A 20137-nucleotide genomic window follows, 5' to 3' on the forward strand; every position below is an offset into this window, starting at 1 on the left:
CACTGAAATAGCTAAGGTACCTTTTTAGGTTCACTTCATTAATAGGTCTAATTTACTTCATTTATAAGAAGTTAAGTATTTGAGAAGATCTGTGTTAATAGCTCCCTTAACAATAGAAATCAAATATTTAATTATTTCCAAGTCTAAATACTAAAGATACCAACTACTTTATAAATAAGACCAATCATAATTCAAAAGCCCTTAAAAGTGATTGTTAAAACTTGTTTAATTTATAAGGGTTAAGATAAGTAAACTGGACTTTTTTAAAGTAAAGCAGGGTAAAAAAAAAAAAAAAAGTAAAGCAGTATCCTTTAATTTATAACTTTAACAAACTGAATACCAATTTTTCGAACCAAAGTATACCTTTTATATATGTCTTAGTATGTGTGTATATATATACACATCATCTTTTCTGCACATAAATATCAGCCTTAAAGACCCTTCCCAAGAAGGTCCCAAGATCAACTGCTCTGTATGTATTTACTGCCCAACCTGTAAAGAGGGCACATTTAAGACATGCTATTCAAGAAAGGCCACCCAAGAAACACAGGGTGAACACTCAAGTCTGTAGTCACCACCCCTGACTGTGCTAATAAATATTTGGGGAATGGATGATGAAGCACCTAGAATGTGGGATGCAGGTAACTGAGAGAAGACTGCCAGAAACCTACATTCCTGAATTTGATGATTAACTGCTCATAAAGATAACTTCAAAGAATTACCAATTGGGGCACCTGGGTGCCTCAGTCGGTTGAGCACCTGACTTTGGCTCAGGTCATGATCTCGAGGTTCGTGAGTTCGATCCCCTCATCAGGCTCTGTGCTGACAGCTCAGAGCCTGGAGCTGCTTCGGATTCTGTGTCTCCCTCTCTCTCTGCCCCTCCCCTGATCGTGCTGTCTCTCTCTCAAAAATAAACATTAAAAAATTAAAAAAAAAAAAAAGGATTACCAATTAACACACTCTTGCCATTATCAAGGGTGATTTTTAAGGCTACATACGAAACATTCTTGTTTCTTTTTGAGTACACAGTTTTAGAACACATTCTGATTCATTGTTTCTCAGGTATGTAATAACTTCTACTGTAATACTGTGTATTATGAGGCTGGGAAGACCTAGAGTTCCGCAGAAAATGCTCCTAAAAATAAAAGGGCTTATATAAAACACAGGGAAAGGGGCAGATCCCTCAAAACCTACACAGCTCAGAAATCAGATTATTACATTTCCCTAAATCAATAATTATACCTCAAGAAATACCACAGCCCACGTAGGCACCCCAGAGCGGCTGAAGGTTGCTTCAGGGAATATTTCGAATACCTAAAACAACAGATGCTGGCCTGAAGGCACCAAAACAATACAGATTAACCTGGAGTTTCTGTGAAGGTGAGCACAGCAGGCAAGGTGGCCTGCCAGAGTCAAGTGTGTGAGGTGGGGAGGGCCGGCTTTCTCAGCGGGGAGAGATGCCTAGGGCGCAGGTGCTCATTATCTCATTTCATTTTAAATAGAGATGAAAGGGTTCATGCCAGTGCAACAGTCAAATTAAAGGTTTAAATTCTCACCTACTTTTTCCTTTTCTGCTAAAATGTATGACTACACTATAACGCAGGATTAATTATACAGTATAAACTCTGCCCCTCTATTCACATTCCTCTTGCTTAGGAACCGCTGCATAGGAACCAGCACAAACTGTACATTCCACTGACCTCACTCCTCTATGTACTGATCACATACACAGCAAAATGAACTATACTATAAATAATATAAAGATAATATAAATATCCGCATGTTGTTACAAGTTCTCACCGAATTCAGTGTTACAGTGAGAGTCTCCTGATGAAGTGGCACCTAGTGAACATGTGTCATTTTCTAGCCGGCTCTCACCTATTCCCCCTACAGAAAGGCATCCTAATTTCATTGTGGGGAATTACCTTAGTCCAACCATGTGCAGTTTTAAGGGGGAGCAATAAATCAAGGTTTCTTTTTTTTTTTTTTTTTAATTTTTTTTTAACATTTATTTATTTTTGAGAGACAGAGAGAGGCAGAGCATGAGCATGGGAGGGGGAGAGAGGGAGAGATACAGAATCTGAAGCAGGCTCCAGGCTCTGAGCTGTTTGTTAGCACAGAGCCCGACACGGGGCTCGAACTCACGAACTGCGAGACCATGACCTGAGCTGACGTCGGACTCTCAACCGACTGAGCCACCCAGGTGCCCCAATAAATCAAGGTTTCTGTCCTTTTTTATCTAAGACACAGACATGCAATTCAAGCTTGACCAACTGAATTTACTCTTCTGTGAACATGCCTCAGGCTGAGTGACAGCAAGGACAGGAAAATGCTGTGGGGGCACCCACAAAGATTGGTCATTAGTTCCTACAGACCAAAAATAAGAACTGCCCTCATTCCAAACAGGTTTCCATCCAATCTGTAAGATACCCTATCAATAAATTATTTTTGTCTGTGATGTGACCAATGTTCTCCAGCTTTGCATTCAGAAAACTTTAACAATACAGTATGATCACTTTTATTAAATCACAAAAACTACGTATTTCTCTTTCAGTTGCTGAGTTAAGGATTCAAACCTAGTAATCAGCATTAGCCTAAATATTCTGGAACAATGTACCTCTCCTGGCTCAGCGTATTTCCCATAATTGTTATGCATTTACCTTCTCAACAATCATTCTGTGTGTGTGTGAACTGAGAAATAATTTCCAAAAGCAGGCAAGATGCTAGCTAATTGCAGAAGCAGGGAAACAAACAAGAAAACAAACAAAAAAATGAAGAAAAATAGCAAACTAATCATACCATTTGCATTTTCCAAGAAATGGGCCTCACCTATCTCTTTTGCACTGCTGGTGGGAATGCAAACTGGTACAGCCTCTCTGGAAAATAGTATGGAGGTTCCTCAAAAAATTAAAAATAGAACTACCCTACGACCCAGCAATTGCACTACTAGGTAATTTATCCAAGAGACACTTGTGTGCTCTTTCGAAGGGGCACATGCACCCCCATGTTTATAGCAGCACTATCGACAATAGGCAAAGTATGCAAAGAGCCCAAATGTCCATCGATGGATGAATGGAGAAAGAAGATGTGGTGTGTGTGTGTGTGTGTGTGTGTGTGTGTGTGTGTGTGTGTGTAACGGAGTATTAGTCGGCAATCAAAAAGAATGAAATCTTGCCATTTGCAACTACGTGGATGGAACTGGAGGGTATTATGCTAAGCGAAATTAGAGAAAAACAAATATCATATGACTTCACTCATATAAGGACTTTAAGACAGAACAGATGAACATAAGGGAAGGGAAGCAAAAATAATATAAAAATAGGGAGGGGGACAAAACAGAAGAGACTCTTAAATATGGAGAACAAACAGAGGGTTACTGGACGGGGTGTGGGAGGGGGATGGGCTAAATGGGTCAGGGGCACTAAGGAATCAACTCCTGAAATCACTGTTGCACTATATGCTAATTTGGATGTAAATTTAAAAAATAAAATTAAATAAAAATTTAAAAAAAGAAACGGGCCTAATCTCCTTTCAAAAGGTGTGTTTTTGGTATCATCTTCAATATTTTATATAAATGTCCATCCATTCTTGGCCTTAACAATTCTGTCACAGGCCCATTCCATCTTACAAACTAGCTCTGTGACACTGGCCTCTGTGCCTTAGTTTCCTCATCTGTGTAACAGGGAAACGACCAGGTTTTACAGGTACTTTTTTAAAAATTTTTTAATGTTTCTATTTGATTTTTGAGAGAGAGACAGAGTGTGAGTGGGAGAGGGGCACAGAGAGAGGGAGACAGAATCTGAAGCAGGCTCCAGGCTCCGAGCTGTCAGCACAGAGCCTGACGCGGGGCTTGAACCACAAGATCATGACCTGAGCCAAAGTCGGACGCCCAACTGACTGAGCAACCCAGGTGCCCCTACAGGGACTTTTTAAGGACTAGCAACAGCACACATAAAATAAGCCCAGTACTGGAAACAGTAGATGCTTTTTTAAAAAAAATTAATGTTTATTTATTTTTGAGAGAGAGAGAGAGAGAGAGAGAGAGCACGCGCGCATGCATGCGTGAACAGGGGAGGGGCAGAAAGCAAGAGCAACACAGAAACCGCTATCAGCACAGAGCCTGACGTGGGGATCGAACTCAGGAAGCGGGAGACTGAGCCACCCAGGCTCCCCAACAGGAGGTGCTTTAAACGTGGTGGTTAGTTACCATCCATGGCTACAGCTTCCACACTCCCCCCACCATGTGTCTGCTTCCACCCAAGTTCACAGTTCCTTCTGCAATCAAGCACTTTATAAGGTCCAAATCATTCCCAACTGATTAGTCGACTGCTCTGTTCCTCCTGAACCATATGTGCTTTCTGTCACATCAAAATCTCAAGCCATGGAGGCCTATCTTCCTTCCCCCCCAGCCTCCTTTTTTTTTCTTGTTTTTAGATCGGCCTAAATTCTAGTCTGTCATAAATAACTGACAGGTGTGCTGGGAGGCTGGTCTCTCAGCCCGTAAGGCAGTGTGCTCATTTTCCATTTGTACCTTAACTTGAAAAAGTCTGGGAAGCACTGGTCTAGATCGGTGACTCTCCACCTTTAATATGTATTTAAATCACCTAGGAATCTCATGATAACAAGAACTCTGATTCAGCAGATCCGGTGTAGAACCTGAGATTCTGCATTTCTAACCAACTCTCATGGATGTCAATCTGTGGCCAACACTGTGGCAGCAGGTGCCTCTAGAGCACATGGTCCACTATACTTAATGACCCCTTCTTTCCTTAGGAAATCAAAAAAGATACAATTAGTCATAAAATTTCCATCACTTTCCATTTTTTTGTTACGGTAATTTTAGAACAGCAATTTCTCATTTCTTCTACCCCCAGAGAGATAAAGTAATAACTTTTAATGTGCTAAAATTTTTCTTTTACATATGCAGAATTTGGCTAACTTCCTAATAGGCACTAAAAGGCAATCACTTCTCGAGGCTCAGAAAAAGATGAAATAAAATTTCAATAAAAGTGGGAAAAATAAAAATTAATGCAATCTACAACTAAAAGCACATTTGTAATGTAATTAAAGACAAGAAGTACATTTTGGGGGGGGGGGGGGGGGGAATGGGTGGTTCAGTCAGTTAAGCATCCGGCTCTTCATTTCGGCTCAGGTCAAGATCCCAGAGTTGTGGTGGAATTGAGCCCCATCAGGGGTCCATGCTGAGCTTAAAATTCTCTCTCTCCCCTTCTGTTCCCTCCCCTGTCCACACACACGTGCTATGTCTGTCTGTCTGTCTGTCTCTCTCTCTCTCTCTCTCTCAAAAAAAGACAAAACAAAACAAAATAAAAGCCAGGGTGGCTCAGTCAGTTAAGCATCCAACTCTTGGTTTCAGCTCAGGCAGGTCACGATCTCACGGTTCGTGGGTTGGAGCCCCGCATCAGACTCCGCGCTGACAATGCAGAGCCTGCTTGGGATTCTCTCTCTCCCTCTCTCTGCCCCTCCCACGTCTCTCTCTTAAAATAAACAAACTTAAAAAAAAATCCTTTTTTCACAACTGTTCCAAGGACACAGAACTAAATACAGCTGATGTGCTTGCTCACTCAGGCCCGAGTCTGTCTACCTAGCAACAAAGCTCTACCCACCTGTTATGGACTGAATTGTATTCCCCCAAAATTCAGATGTGAAGTCCTAACCACCAATACTCAGAATGTGACCTTACATGAAGAAAAAAGCATCGATGCAGATGTAACGAGCTACAACGAGGTGGCCCCTAACACCCTATGTAGCAGGGTGAGGGCCCTAATCCACCATAATTGGTGTCCTTTTTGTTTTAATTTTTTTTAATTTCTTTTTTTAATGTTTATTTATTTTTGAGACAGAGCATGAACAGGGGAGGGTCAGAGAGAGAGAGAGAGAGAGAGAAACAGAGAGACAGAGAGAGAGAGACAGAGTGCAAGTGGGGGAGAGAGAGGCAGAGAGAGAGGGAGACACAGAATCTGAAGCAGGCTCCAGGCTCCGAGCTGTCAGCACAGACCCTGACATGGGGCTCGAACTCAAGGACTGTGAGATCATGACCTGAGCCAGAGTCGGACGCTTAACCGACTGAGCCACCCAGGCACCCCAAGATTGGTGTCCTTTTAAGCCAAGGAGAAATTTGGGCAGATGCAGAGACAGGCCTACATGGAGAACGCCATATGAAGACTACACTTGTGCACAAGTCAAGGAACTACCAGAAGCTCAGAAAAGCCTGAAGAAAGAGACACTTTCCTCTTGCCTTCACAAGGAGCATGAAGGACCCTGTCCTTGATCTTGAAGTGCTAGCCTCCAAAACTATGCGACAAGTTATTTCTGTTGTTGAAGGCACTCAGCAGCCCTAGCAAATGGGTACACTGCCTCACTGGGCTTCCTCCTCCCAAATAAGAGGTCTAAAGATGATTATGTAGATATGCAACCACAAGAGAGTCTGGTATGCCAATGAACACTGTGGACTCGATCCTACCGACAACAGGGATCCACCAAAAGGCATTATGCAGGTTAATATTAGGCTTATTAAGTGCAAACAAACTTGTAACACATGTCAAACCGCTTTCTTGATTCAAGCTGGGCCTTAAAGGTTCCTTTCTCCAGAATTTATGTCTCTTGTTACACAAAAAATATTCTTGCTCTCATCAGAAAGTGGGTTGTGCTGCAACCCAAAATAAGAACGCCCCAAGACACCTTCATTTGTATGTCACATCTACCTAAAATTCTTCTACAAGCACAAGAGACATGGATAAAAAGTTATGCATTGAATGCAGTTTTATTTTCTCCAAAAATTTATGTCCTGGAACACCAAATGGCAGAACTTTATTTGTGCTTTTTATTTCTAAGGTTTGTCTTAGTGGTTACCATAGATAAGCTTTCAATTATTCAGAGAATCAAGACGTGGAAACCAAAGCCAGTCTCTTAGCAGGTCAGAGACCAACCCCTCAGTGAATAATCAGTAGCTACATGTTAAGACATGCCATTTGGTAAAACGCTGGGGACTCTTTTCCCTCTTTAGGAACTTGAATCAAAGGGAAATTATCCATTAGGAAAATAGTTTCATGTTTTAACTTCTTCTTTTTAAATTTTTCATTGAAGTATAACACATATGCAGAAAAGTGCGAAGCATGATAAATTCTCACAGTGTGAACAAACCCATGTAAGCAGCAGTGTCACCACGAAAGAGAACATGACCAGACCCGAGGGTGCTCTTCATGCTCTGTTCCAGACACCAGTTACACCCATCAGTGTAACTAGAACCCGACTTCAAAACACCAAAGATTAGCCTTGCCTATTTTTTAACTTTATATAAAAGGAATCATACAGTGTTATACTTTTTTTGTGTCTACTCAACATTATGCTTAATAGTCTACTTTTAACTTCAATATGTTTTTTAAAATACACACATTCCATTCTGATTCAAACCAGATTCCCAGGTTTTATTTTGTTTAGTTTGGATTTTTTTCCAGCTTAAATTCCACTTGTATCAAAAGAAATTAACACCTCAATGTTCAACGTATAATCTATTCTAGTTTCTAGGTCTTTTTTCAGTTCAAGTCCCCAATTCCTAATAATGAGGAAAATTTGCAAATAAAAAGGGGAAATGTTTTATTTCACCTAAGATTTCATAAACCACAAACTTAAAGTTCTTTGTCTTTTATATATAAAACATATATAAAATTTTATGAGGGGCACCTGGGTGGTGCAGTCGGTTAAGCGTCCGACTTCAGCCAGGTCACGATCTCGCGGTCCGTGAGTTCAAGCCCCGCGTCGGGCTCTGGGCTGACGGCTCAGAGCCTGGAGCCTGTTTCCGATTCTGTGTCTCCCTCTCTCTCTGCCCCTCCCCCGTTCATGCTCTGTCTCTCTCTGTCCCAAAAATAAATAAAACGTTGAAAAGATAAATAAATAAAATAAAATAAAATAAAATTTTATGAAAATTTATCTTCATGAAAAATATGACACTTTTTCATAAATGTATAAGGAACACAAATGTAACAAACTTGAAAATCCTGAATCTTTCCCCCGAAATGCAAGAAACAGAAAATCAAACTAGTAGGCACTTTTTAAAGAACGTGTTTCCTTATCAAAATAGCAAGCAAACTGATACGCTAAAATTAAAAAGTCTCTCTCAATAATCTGAATTTAATTTTCTGACTGTTTTACCTGATCAGGAATTAAAAAAAAAAAACAAAACCACAGTATCTAACTGAAAATAGCAAATACACTGTTGGTGAGAATGTAAATGGGTACAGCCACTCACTATGGAAAATGGTTTGGAAATTCCTCAAAAAACTAAAACAGAACCACCATACGATCCAGAAATTCTACCTCTGGGTATTTAGCCAAAGGAAATGAAACGACTATCTAGAAGAGATATCCATACCCTTATGTTCACTGCAGCATTATTTACAATAGCCAAGAAATGGAAATAACCTAAGTGTCCACTAAGGGACGAATGAAAAAAGAAAATGTGGTGTATACATAAACAATATTATTCAGCCATCATAAAGGGACCAGGAGGGTTGGGGGTGGAATCCTGACACCATGGATAAAACTTGAGGGCATTATGCTAAGTGAAACAGACAGAAAAACACAAATACTGTGTGGTCTCACCTAGACATGGAATCTAACAACACCAAACTCATAGAAACAGAGACCAGGAGAACAGATCAGTACTTGCCACAGGGAGGGAGTGGGGCAGAGGTTATAGGGGATGGGTGAAGGTGGTCAACGGATACAAACTTCCATCTACAAGATGAAAAAGTTTTGGGGATATTATGCACGGCATGGTGACTACAGTTAACGATACTGCACTGCATGTTTGAAAGTTGTTAAAAGAGCCGATTTTAAAAGTTCTCACCACACACACACGTACCTATATGTGGTAATGGACAAGTTAACTAATCTCACTGTGGTAATCGTTCTGCAATGTATACATATACAAAATCACTATATTGTACATCCTGAACAATATTATATATCAATTATGTCTCAATAAAGCTGGGGGAGGGGAATTAGAAAATAGTGGAAAGAAATTAATATGCCACCCACAGCAAACTTTAAAAATCAATATCCTATGCTAAAGAAGCCCGTAAGGGAAATCTGGCTGCACACAGCTGTGTAATAAATCAATTTGTTACCGTGACAGCCGTCTCAAAAATAGAGTAATGGTTGATAGACAACAAAGAAGTTAGATTAGACATGGGGACAATATATAATAGAGCCCCACGAGCTTTTTGGTTTTGGTTTTTATTTTACAACAAGTCTGTTAAATCATTCATTGGCAAATAAATGATTCAAGATAGACTTCCATGAGCATTATTTTAATCCTGACATCATTAATCAGTTAATAAATTTTTGAAAGGTTTTCAGAATTTTATTTATTCAACAAATGTTTGGTACACATAGTGGTATGCTATGTGTAAACCACTGTCACAGGTGCCAAGAATTCAATGATAGGCAAAAAAAAAAAAAACCAGATCTTTTTCCTCTATGGAGGAGGGAGACAGATATTAATCCCCAAATAACAGAAATAAACAGAAAATTATGAGTTGTAAGCTCTAGAAGAAAAGATACTTAATGCTGTGACAGTGTTTACTAAGAAAATCTGTGTAACCTGGGAGAGGAAAGGCAGTGACACTGAAATGGGAACACTGAAAAAAGAATAGGAAAGAAGGAAATCTGTCCGTATGCAGGTATGGGGGAGACTCACTAGCCTGAGGCAAAAGCAAGTGCAAAGGGCCGGAGGCAGGAAGTAATGTGGGCAATGAGTACATTCAAGTCTATCCTGCTGAGCTCCTAAGGACAAAATAAAAATAACTCCAGAGATGAACAGCAGGGGCATAAAAGAGCTCGTTGTGACCATGCATAAAATTAAATTTTAGCTAGTGACAAATTCTAAATCATACCCATTTTCTCAAAAAAATCTCATTCTTCTCAGACCAGATAATCTGAATATAGATAGACCTGTCCCCCTAGGACAAGGAAGTACAGTTAGAGGCTAGGTTTGTTTTTTGGTTTTTTTTTTTTAATCCTCACTGTGGGGCTTGTTCTTATAGTGGGAACTATCTATATTTTACACTTAATCTGAGTATTAAAAGCAATTCACAAAAACAGAAAGCAAAAACACAAAAATTAAGGTGTTTTATGTCCTAAAGAAACAAACAAGCATGAAAGATCTAATCTTCAAAACAGAAAAATACACTGAAGAAATCCCTTATGACGTCCTATGGAGTTCCTACCTAAACATTTAGATGCAACTAAGCATACAGAATCTCTGTGACTGGGTGAGAATGGTTTTTCATCAGTAACAAAAGATGGTACTATAGTGCTCTGCGCCAAGAAAGAAAAAGAAGACAAAAGAAAGGAGAAAAATCAAGTCCCATCTGGGAATCTAAACACAGCGCCACGCTTGTGATTCTTCAGTGCAGGTAAACATAAAACTAGGCAGTGTTTAACAACCCTCCAGTTAGAAAGAAGCTATTTGGAGACAGCAAGCAAGCCCTTCAACTTCAAAAGCCTCTCCTAAAAAGGAGGGGGGGGGGCGAGGGGAGAACACCGAAGGTCAAGGTTAGTCTCCTCACCAAAGAGCCAAACATCCACGGGACCCGGCAATGTGCCAGGCACGACACCGTCACCCTCCCAAGTACGAAGGGCACCTCACGCAAAGTGGTTACGCTCTGAGTGTCACAGAAAACTTTCAAATCCTTTGGGTTTTCATAGATTCTTATAACATATTTAGCTTCCCAAGAAAGCACACCTTTTTCATATTTCACAACGGTCCTCAGATTCACTGAACAATGCCTGCCTCCATAAATACTCTCAGCTCAATTCCAAGAACTCACTGTTTTGTAAATAAGCCGCGAGCAACTTTCTTTCACATACTCTTCCAAACATCAAGTAGGAAGGATTTCTATTATCCCGCAGAAGGTGCAGAATGAAAGTGCAGTGGCTCTCGAACTACTTGTCTTAACACTGGTTTCTCTTAGGGAGATAATCAGCAGAAAGAGGGTACCACAATCCCATAAATGGGAAAAACAGCAGGTCTTGTGGGGGGTTTTTTAAACGTTACAGAAGTTTCCTCAACTGCAGGACTTCTCAGGGTCATTCACCATGAATCTCTTAGGACAGGGATAGGATGTGCAAGCGTTTCCCACGTGTACCGGACAACAAATACTCGCGGGAAGCACCGCTACTGACACAGGAGTAACGTTCCATCGAGAAAGACGGCCATTTGGCACCGCGAGAGGCAGTTGGCCTTTTGACCATGACCCAAACGATCACATCACCGCACTGAATTGTTATGTATCATGAGATACATATGAGATACAGTAAGGTATTTCCTTATTTCTTTTCATGTTTATTTATTTATTTTGAGAGAGAGTGTGTGTGCATGCACGCAAGCAGGGGAGGGGCAGAGAGAGAGAGAGAGAGAGAGAGAGAGAGAGAGAGAGAGAGAGAACGAACCCCAAGCAGGCTCCGCACTGTCAGTGCAGAGCCTGACGTGGGGCTCAAACTCACAAACCGTGAGATCAAGATCATGACTTGAGCCAAAACCAAGAGTCAAGACACTTAACCAACCGAGCCCCAGATCTTTCCCTATTTTTAAGTTACGATACTATAATCTGTACCTAAAGAAGTTAACACATTCTATTCCTTTCTCATGATTTAGAACCGAACAGGCCCACAACAAGTTATCCATGGTAACCCTATAATGAGATATTCTTCAGTGGCTCAGAAATTCTTACTGTGCAATACCTAAGTCTGTAAAATCACAGACACAGACAGCAGTATAACCGACACGTGACTCGATCGGGACTCTATCTCCGCAGCAGAGCCCTGGCTTCTCTGAAACCTAACGCTGATCACTTTTACATCACATAAATATCTTCTCACTCACTCATCAACCAATAAATTGTAGCTGTGACTACAAGTGTAGCTGTGTAAGTTCTAATCTTGATTATCTTTGGAAATTCAAAACAAACTCCTACACAAAGAAAAATTCCAGTACTTCATGCAAAGTTCAGCAAAGTGACGGCACTCCTCAGTAAAACAACAGCATCAGGTTAACGACATAACATCATTTCTTCAATCTCCCTTTCCTGGAAAAAACAGCAAACTGGAGTCTTTTGGGGGCGGGGGGGTTGGGAGTGAGAGACAGACAGAACCTCAAGCAGGCTCCACACTCAGCACAGAGCCCGACATGGGGCTCAATCCCACGACCCTGGGATCATAACCTGAGCCAAAATCAAACACTGGACACTCAACCGACTGAGCCACCCAGGCACCCTAACCCTAAACCCTCCAACCAGGAGGCTTTTAATTCTTAATTCCATCTCCTATGAAATTCATGTCACTGCTCAGCATTATAATTCAAACAAAATGATTGTAGCTAGTGTTACGGACTTCTGTAAGAAAAGTACCTGAACACAAACAACACATTACGTGAAAAAGGAAAGTTTTGCTGGCGTCCGCAGGTTCTCATGCACTGGTTTCCCTGCATCTCATCTGAAAGCTGGGTCCGTCTCTCTCTGAACAATACCTTGAACCTCAACATACTGAGTAAACTATAGGAAATTATCTGGAAAACAAAGCAAGTTAGTTGTCTTCATCTATTATTATTGGTCAGAGATCCTGAAGCTCAGTGCCTTGGAAAAGGAGGTTATCAGGAGAAATTTACTTTGGTTTAAAGGTCTTTCCAAATATTTCTTGAGCTTCTGCTCACTCCTGTGGCCAATGTGAAACACCCTGCTTCTAAGAATCTTAAAGTTTACTTGCCCCACCAGGTATTCTATTCTGCAGGGTCACCACTGCCTGTGTTTGAAGATAAAAAGCAAGGAGGAAATGAAAAGATGACATGTACTGAGTAGACGGTGAAGGGAGAGAAGCAGCAGGAGGGGACCCAAGGAAAGAACTGACGTGCACAGCAAGCACGGAAGACCAAGTTGAGGCCGACGCAAGCAAGAAGCCAGCGGACCCAACTGCCCAAAAGTGGGTCAGTGTGTTTCCTACCTTGATGTCTCCTACCCCAAACTACCATCTCCTTTTCTGGGTCCCCTGCCGTCCCTACCACGTAAAGTGGCATGTGAATGCTGATGTCCTTCTCCAGCACAAACACTGTGAAGGCCAAATGCAACGCTGCTTACCTCCTGGTCTGTAGACAACATCATCCTCAGTGATGTAGGATGTTATCTCGCCGGTATCTGTCCTTTCGTAGCGAGATTTTTTTTTCGGTGGTTTCTTTTTGTTCTTCTTGGTGGACTCCTCCGTGGTGGCACTATTGTTGTCATTATCCTCATCTTCACTGTGATCGCTCTCGGCATAATTTTTGGCTCCTCCTTCCAAGGTACAGCTCCTGCGTGGCCTTGAATTCTCACTCTCTCTTGCTTTGTCTCGTTTATCTCTCTCTCGGTCCCGATCTCGGTCCCGGTCCTTCTCTTTGTCTTTGTCTTTGTCTTTGTCAGCTGTCATGATTCGCCACGTGCCTTCTTCTGTCCTCTCACGGCTAGGCCTCCGTGAAAGGTAGACAGTAAGCCTGGGCTTCAGTCTTCTGAATTTCTCACTCAATTCCAGGGAAAATCCAACCACTCCAACTACCCCAATGCTTCAAAAACGCTAGGCAAGAAAAGAGAGAAAGAAAAGGATTTTACTTTAACATTTTCTCATATTTTTGGTGTTTGTTAAATTAATCTCTTACTTGCGTTTTAGCCCGAAAAACTTCTCATGGGCCACAGGAAAAAAGGTAGGACAAATGACACAAAGTTTAATTATATGCGGTTTGGTCTCAGCTAGCATATGGTTTGGGATTTACTACCGCACCAAAAATGAAAACGTCTGAATGCATACTAGTAAACCACACTTTCTGTACACCAACTGTTTTCTTCTTTTTAAGGAAAAAGTGAAATGTACCCTAGTAGAAAACATACAATGGGTACAATGATCCAAAAGGAGCTTCATAACCCACAATATGAATTTGAAAGGGCAAGAACCTATATACTAAAACTATTTCCACCTGGAAAACCAATAATCTGGACAGACCCAAAACATGTCTCAAGATGTCTCTCACAGGGTACTATCTTCGGAAAACTTTCTAGCCACACTCCAAATTTCCAGAGCTCCTCTCAAGAATAAACCAAGTGTGGACGCAAACAAAAGTGATGACCGCAAAACAAGATTCTTTTGCCTTCAATGTACCTTTCCCCATCTTCGAAGTCTACTATTCTATTTATTTTCCATGAAAAATGGTACCTCTGAAGATACATTATCTCTGTCTGAACAAAACATAACAGCTTCCAAAAACAATCTTACATCTTTAGGGAATATTAGGTAGTTTTTACATTCTTCCAAATTTCCACTCTTCGTAATTTCCCTAATAAACTCCTCCCTAGAACTAAACCCAACAAGGAAAGCCTGACGTTCTTAAGACTTTACAATGAGAAGACAGAGTCCCAAATTCCAACCCAACACGGTTCTTAACAAAAATGTTATAGGAGGGGGGGAGGACAACAGATGGACACAGACTGTTTTGTTTACCAGTCAGTTTTTGGACAGCCATAATCGCCAGTAATTTATCTTTTGCAGTCCTGTATCATCTTCTTTCATTTGCTCAACAATCTGTACTTAACACTATCTATGTGCCAGGTGTTCGGAACTGAAGATACAATGAGGGAAGAACTCAAGAGTCCTCGCCCTCAATGCTCTAATGCCAAAAAAGCAAACTGATCAATATGAGAACCATCTGTTTCTCGTGTTACTAGGGCCGGATAAGAAACAACATATGCAAACAAACAAAAGATCGGTCCTCTTTACTTAGACAGCAACAAACAAATCAGCTTGCAATTACATGCCTTAGACACAGAGAAAATTCTCTTCGGTCACGCCAAAACCATAAAAAGTATCATATACTCTCTCCAAAGCTCTTAGGTCAAATCTGACACCAGAGAAGACCTTTCCATAAGCACCTCAACTATCCTTAGGCATTCGGGAAAATAAAAAATGTTCACAACCACCTATGGGAGACAGACCCATGAAGGAGCAAATAAAGCTGATCATTTAAAACAGAGTCAGAAGGGGGAAAGCATGTAGCACAAACCTAGATTGCTTCCTTCTACATGGGAAATATGCTTCTAGATAGGATTTCCATTTTCTAAACATATTTTAAGAAAATGAAAAATTATCTTAGTGCCTGCAAAAGTTCTGCCCGTATGAATCATCTGCTAAACAGACAGTAATATACTCCTAAGTCCCTGTAGGCCACTAGTGCTAGCAATTGAAAATACTCAAAGAGACATATTACTTTCTCCACTGGGCTTAAGTTAAAGCATGAACAAGCCAATCATGCAAGAAAGAAAACTATCAGCTAACGCCGTTGTTAAAACATTCCTCTTTGACACTGAAAAACATACCAAGGTCTCCCGGGAATCCGAAAGAACAAGGGCTTAGGCTGAAAACCTCACAGATGTATTTCAGGACAGACATCTGATGAATTTAAGAAAAAGACCATTCTCTCCAGGGTTAAGAAGATAACCAGAAAATTATGTAAAAATATTATTTCAGCACTCAAAAAGGAAAAAATAGTAAGTCCAAATTATACATCCAACACCACTCCCTACAAAATCATATACTAGCTTCTATTTACAAAGAAATTTGAGTTGCTTCTGCCAAGAGTAAGCAAGAAAGAAAAATTCAAGAAAAAACAGAGAAAGCATCCACAAAATGAAATCCCGTGTGTGTATCCAACTTTCAGGTAACTAAGAACAGTGATAATCCAAAACAAAAGGCAATTACCATTTACATTTGGCTCTAAAATACAGTGCAGTGGGGATATTTTTTTCCCTCTGCATTTCCCATACTAATCATAATTTTTCTGAGCTTCATCTCACAATGACCAACATACAACAATAATGTGACATTTAAGGAAAGGGACCCAGAGAGAAGCCAGATGGCACTGAGAAGGGTAGTTGTCACTTCAATTTGCTAGAAAAGATTTACCATTACAACGAGAGCGTTTTTGTTAACAACACCGGGTTCACAGCAGATTCCTGCCATGATCTCGCTCAGTTTTTTCTCAACTCAGTGAAGTGAACCAGACAGAAGTCACTGTCCCCACTTTACAGACTACAGAAGGGCAACTGAGAAGAGATCGTGTGCACAAAGCCATACACCCAATGATTCTTCCAAAGGGAAAGCAGTCCTACAGGTAAACCCCATCCAACCTGAACAACCTACTCCTCAGGTTACAATCTATGTTCCCAGGGTCACCAGCTCTTCATAGGTGCTAACTTTTCCCACAGGCATCCAGGCTGATAATTCACACAGACAGATTTAGGAAACCTGTCTTTGCCCTTCCCTTCCAGAAAAGAAATTCTTGTCCACTAAGAAAGACAAAAATGTTGAAAGTGTCTCTGTCAATCCACTGCTCCACCCACTTGAACAGAAAGCAGTATAACATATTGTAACAAATAACACGAGAGAAAATCTACTCTATAACATGTTCAGATTCACAACAATCTTCATTTATTCACAGAACAAATGTCTACCAAACCCCTACTGTGTACGAGTTACCGTTCTAGGTGTGGGGAGAGTAGCAAAGAACCACAAACTCCCTGCCCTCGTGGCATTTATGTTTTAGGGAGTGGGGAAAAGAATCATACTCAAAAGAATAATATATATATAGTACATGAAAAGATCTTACATGGGGAGTCCAAAGGGGACATAGAGTATGGGTACATTGCAATTTTAAATGATGGTCAGGGAAGTCCTCAGGGTTTGCCCCGAGCAAGACATTTAGAGAAAACGCCCTAAGGACACACGAAGGGAGAGCGTTCCCACAGAGGGAAAGCAGATGCAAGTGTCCAGAGGCAAGAGTGAGCTGGGCACACTCAGGACATAGGAGGGTGCAGTGGTATGAGAAAGAGAGAAGCAGCTGGAGAGGAGATGGGGGCGGGGGGTGGGGTGGATCCTGCCTTGTAGGCCAGAGTAAGAACTTTGATGCCTTTACTCAAGTGCCATGATGTGACATGCAGTGACTCGAATGACACTTGAGCCACTGCGGGGATCTGAGCAACAGAGCAAGAAGACATGATTTGACTTCTGTTCAAGATCACTCTGGCCAGTGAGAAAAATCCTGAAGGGATGCACGCGTTGCAGCACTAAGACCGGCCAGGGAGGCGGCTGGCTACAACAGGCCAGGTAAGCGGCGAAGGCAGCTGGGGCAGACTGGCATGGTGGTGGCAGAGAGGGGACAAGTCCTGTTTTCTATGTATCTTTAAGATAAGGGTCAAACAGGATGTGCTGACAAACCGGGAGGTGAGGTGTGAGAGAAAGAAGTCAGGAATAACCCCAAGCTTTCTGGCATGAGCCACTGGGTGAATGAAGCTGACGTTACGCAAGTTCTGGAAGGAAGATCAGGAGCTCAGGTATGAACATGCAAAGTTTGAGAAGCCTATAAAAACCACATGAAGATTTTCGGAGGTCCAGGCTGGAGACAAAAACTTACTTTTTAATTTAGTTTTGAAAGCCACGAGATTGTGTGATGTCACCAAGGAAGCGAAGGTGAATAGTTTTTCTGATAAAAATTTTTGAAGCCCACAAAAACATGTACTGCTCGTGCCGGAGTGGAGAGGATCTTCAAAACAGACTTACAACTCACATTTCCAAAAGCAGCAACCCTAGGACTCGTGGCAAACACATCCTCCTCTCACTGGTTTCCACGCTCGTCAGGTTGTGCTTCGTCACCTCATCTCAACTGCTAAATCCGGGCAGCCGGCCTGGCTCTGTCTTCCGCTGATCAGAGTCCAAGGCCTTCAAGAGTCGGCGATAGGGAAGCACTCTTTCTGACTTCAGGTGACTGCACCTTCCGTACAAACATCGCTCGCCCCTTCAAAATCAAGCCAACAACCCGCCCGCAAAGCCCTCACTACCGATCCGAGCCGATGCAGATAAAAACCTAAAAATTCGGTCACGCTCAGGGCCGAAACCACACTGAAGAAACCCACTTCCTGATACTATCCAAGCAGGTCCCGGAAGGTCAGGCCCAGCACAGAACTGGGCTGAGAAGCCAAGACCCAAGTTCTTGGCAGCGCCATGTGCTGTCCTGCCTTGGGCAAATGGCTCTACCTCTCTGAGTCCGTTTCCCTGCCGTAAAACGGGGACGACAGCTAGCCACAAGAGCTAGCCACGAGAGCTGCCGTAAGGATTAAGTTAATCAAGCATACCATATGGAGACGCGCTCACAGACTGCAAAGCGCTCTACAAACGTAAACTCTCAACAGCAGATAATCCCCAATAGTACACTGTGCCATGCAAGACATAAATGGAGCCCAACACCATCCATACCCTCAAGAACTTATCTTCTCTCGCGGGGAAGTGGGGGTTCTACTGCACAATTAAGAACCAGATCGTGTAAAATTGACTACAAATAACAAAAATTCAAACAGATCCTCTCTGGGATCATGTAAAACTCACTTATCCATGAAAACTTGCCTCTCCCTCCTGACTTTTCACTCCCTGAATTCCAATCATCTCACTTACTCAAGCCAGATTCCGCAGGACACTTGACTCACCAAACGCAGCTAGTGAAGTACACATAATTCTTCCTCATTGAACCAGAGCAAGAAATATTTATGTTTGTCACACGCCTAACCACACACCAGGCATTTTTGCTCAGCTCTTCGGGTCTCCCAATCACATGCCGAATCTCTGATCTATCCGTTGCGCCAGATGAAATGTAACAAGCCATCATCTTTCGCATAGATTAATACAACTGCCTTCTAACTGGTCTCTGTGACTAAAATTGTTTTTGCCTTCCTTCCAATTCATCCTGCAGTGCAACCAGCCAGCAGCTCTGACAACCGCACCACTTTTTTTAAAACAACTTTATAGAGATACAATTCACACAACACAATTCAGCCCTTAAAGTGCAATTCACTATCCATCACCTCTTTCCAAAGACTGCAGGGACCTTCACATCCTGCCTGTCCCTTCACTTGTCCAGCCCCATCGCCACCTCTCCTGTGTGCTCCAGCTACCTCAAAACACTTCCTTCCATCTCAGGAACCTATCTGCTCAAAATAATCGTCCCCTCCCCTCGGTCTACCTAACCTCAGTTCAAATTCAGGCCCTCAGGCATTTCCGCTGCCCAACTCCAGGAAGGCTCCCAGACAGACCAGAGTCCAGACTCCCACTGTTCCCCATCCTGCCTATAAAAGGACCCTCGCGGATCCCACTACTGTCATCATTGTTTTTTTAATTTTTAAAAAAAAAATTTTAACGTTTATTTTTTATTTTTGAGAGAGAGAGAGAAAGAGAGAGACAGAGTGCAAGCAGGAGAAGCAGAGAGAAAGGGAGACACAGAATCCAACGCAGGCTCCATCCAGGCTCTGAGCTGTCAGCGCAGAGCCCGATGCGGGGCTCAAACCCACGAACCGTGAGATCATGACCTGAGCCGAAAATCAGACACTTAACCAACTGAGCCACCCAAGCGCCCCACGTCATCTGTTGTTAACCTGTGTCCTTTCTCCACCACCTGATAAGGACCATGCCTACCTATCACATGTTCACTGAAACAACTCCCACTAAAGCCATTTCCTCTCTGTTATCAAGTCCACCTCATTACCATCTGGCCATTCAGCATCCCCTGAGAGGGCTGACCACACACCCTCCTTCTGGAAAGGCTTTTTGCCTTTGGCTTACCTGGCACGGTCCTCTCCTGAGCCTACCTGCCTGACCCTTGGCCCCCAGCCGGGCCAGCCAGTGCAGGAGTTCCACGGGGCCCTGTGCGGGGCCCCCTTCTCCCGACGCCCATCCTGGCCAATCTCCTACACTTCCGTCGGTCCACACACACCACATGCACACAGGTGATCCCCAAATGTGTCTACCAAACCTCGGCAGAGTGAAGACTGTCCACCTGAAGTCTCCTCCCAGAGGTCTCCAAAGTGTCCCCAGCATATCCAAACTGAAGGCACACTCTGGCCCCAAGTGAGCCCCTCTTCTAGATGGTCTCTCCTGGTGACTAGTTCCCCTGCCCATCCTTGCTACGCAAGAGAGGCAGCATCTTTACTGCCCACCTTTCATCCTGACGTCAACAAATCCTGTCACCGTTACCTCGTAAGTTTCTCTCAAGCTCCTCTAC

At 42.3% G+C, this 20137-nt stretch overlaps 1 protein-coding gene across 6 annotated transcripts in view; it reads right to left on the minus strand.

The window, feature by feature from the left end:
• RERE (arginine-glutamic acid dipeptide repeats) overlaps positions 1-20137 on the minus strand; it is a 424113-nt gene that overhangs the window by 247974 nt on the left and 156002 nt on the right. For all 6 annotated transcript variants that reach the window (XM_043573708.1, XM_043573701.1, XM_043573705.1 and 3 more), the window contains one exon: positions 13152-13620. In XM_043573708.1, coding sequence (XP_043429643.1) covers positions 13152-13476 — 325 coding nt within the window. In that variant the 5' untranslated portion in view covers positions 13477-13620. The remainder of the gene's footprint in view (positions 1-13151; positions 13621-20137) is intronic.

Source organism: Prionailurus bengalensis, chromosome C1 (genome assembly GCF_016509475.1).
Source record: "Prionailurus bengalensis isolate Pbe53 chromosome C1, Fcat_Pben_1.1_paternal_pri, whole genome shotgun sequence".
NCBI lineage: Eukaryota > Metazoa > Chordata > Mammalia > Carnivora > Felidae > Prionailurus > Prionailurus bengalensis.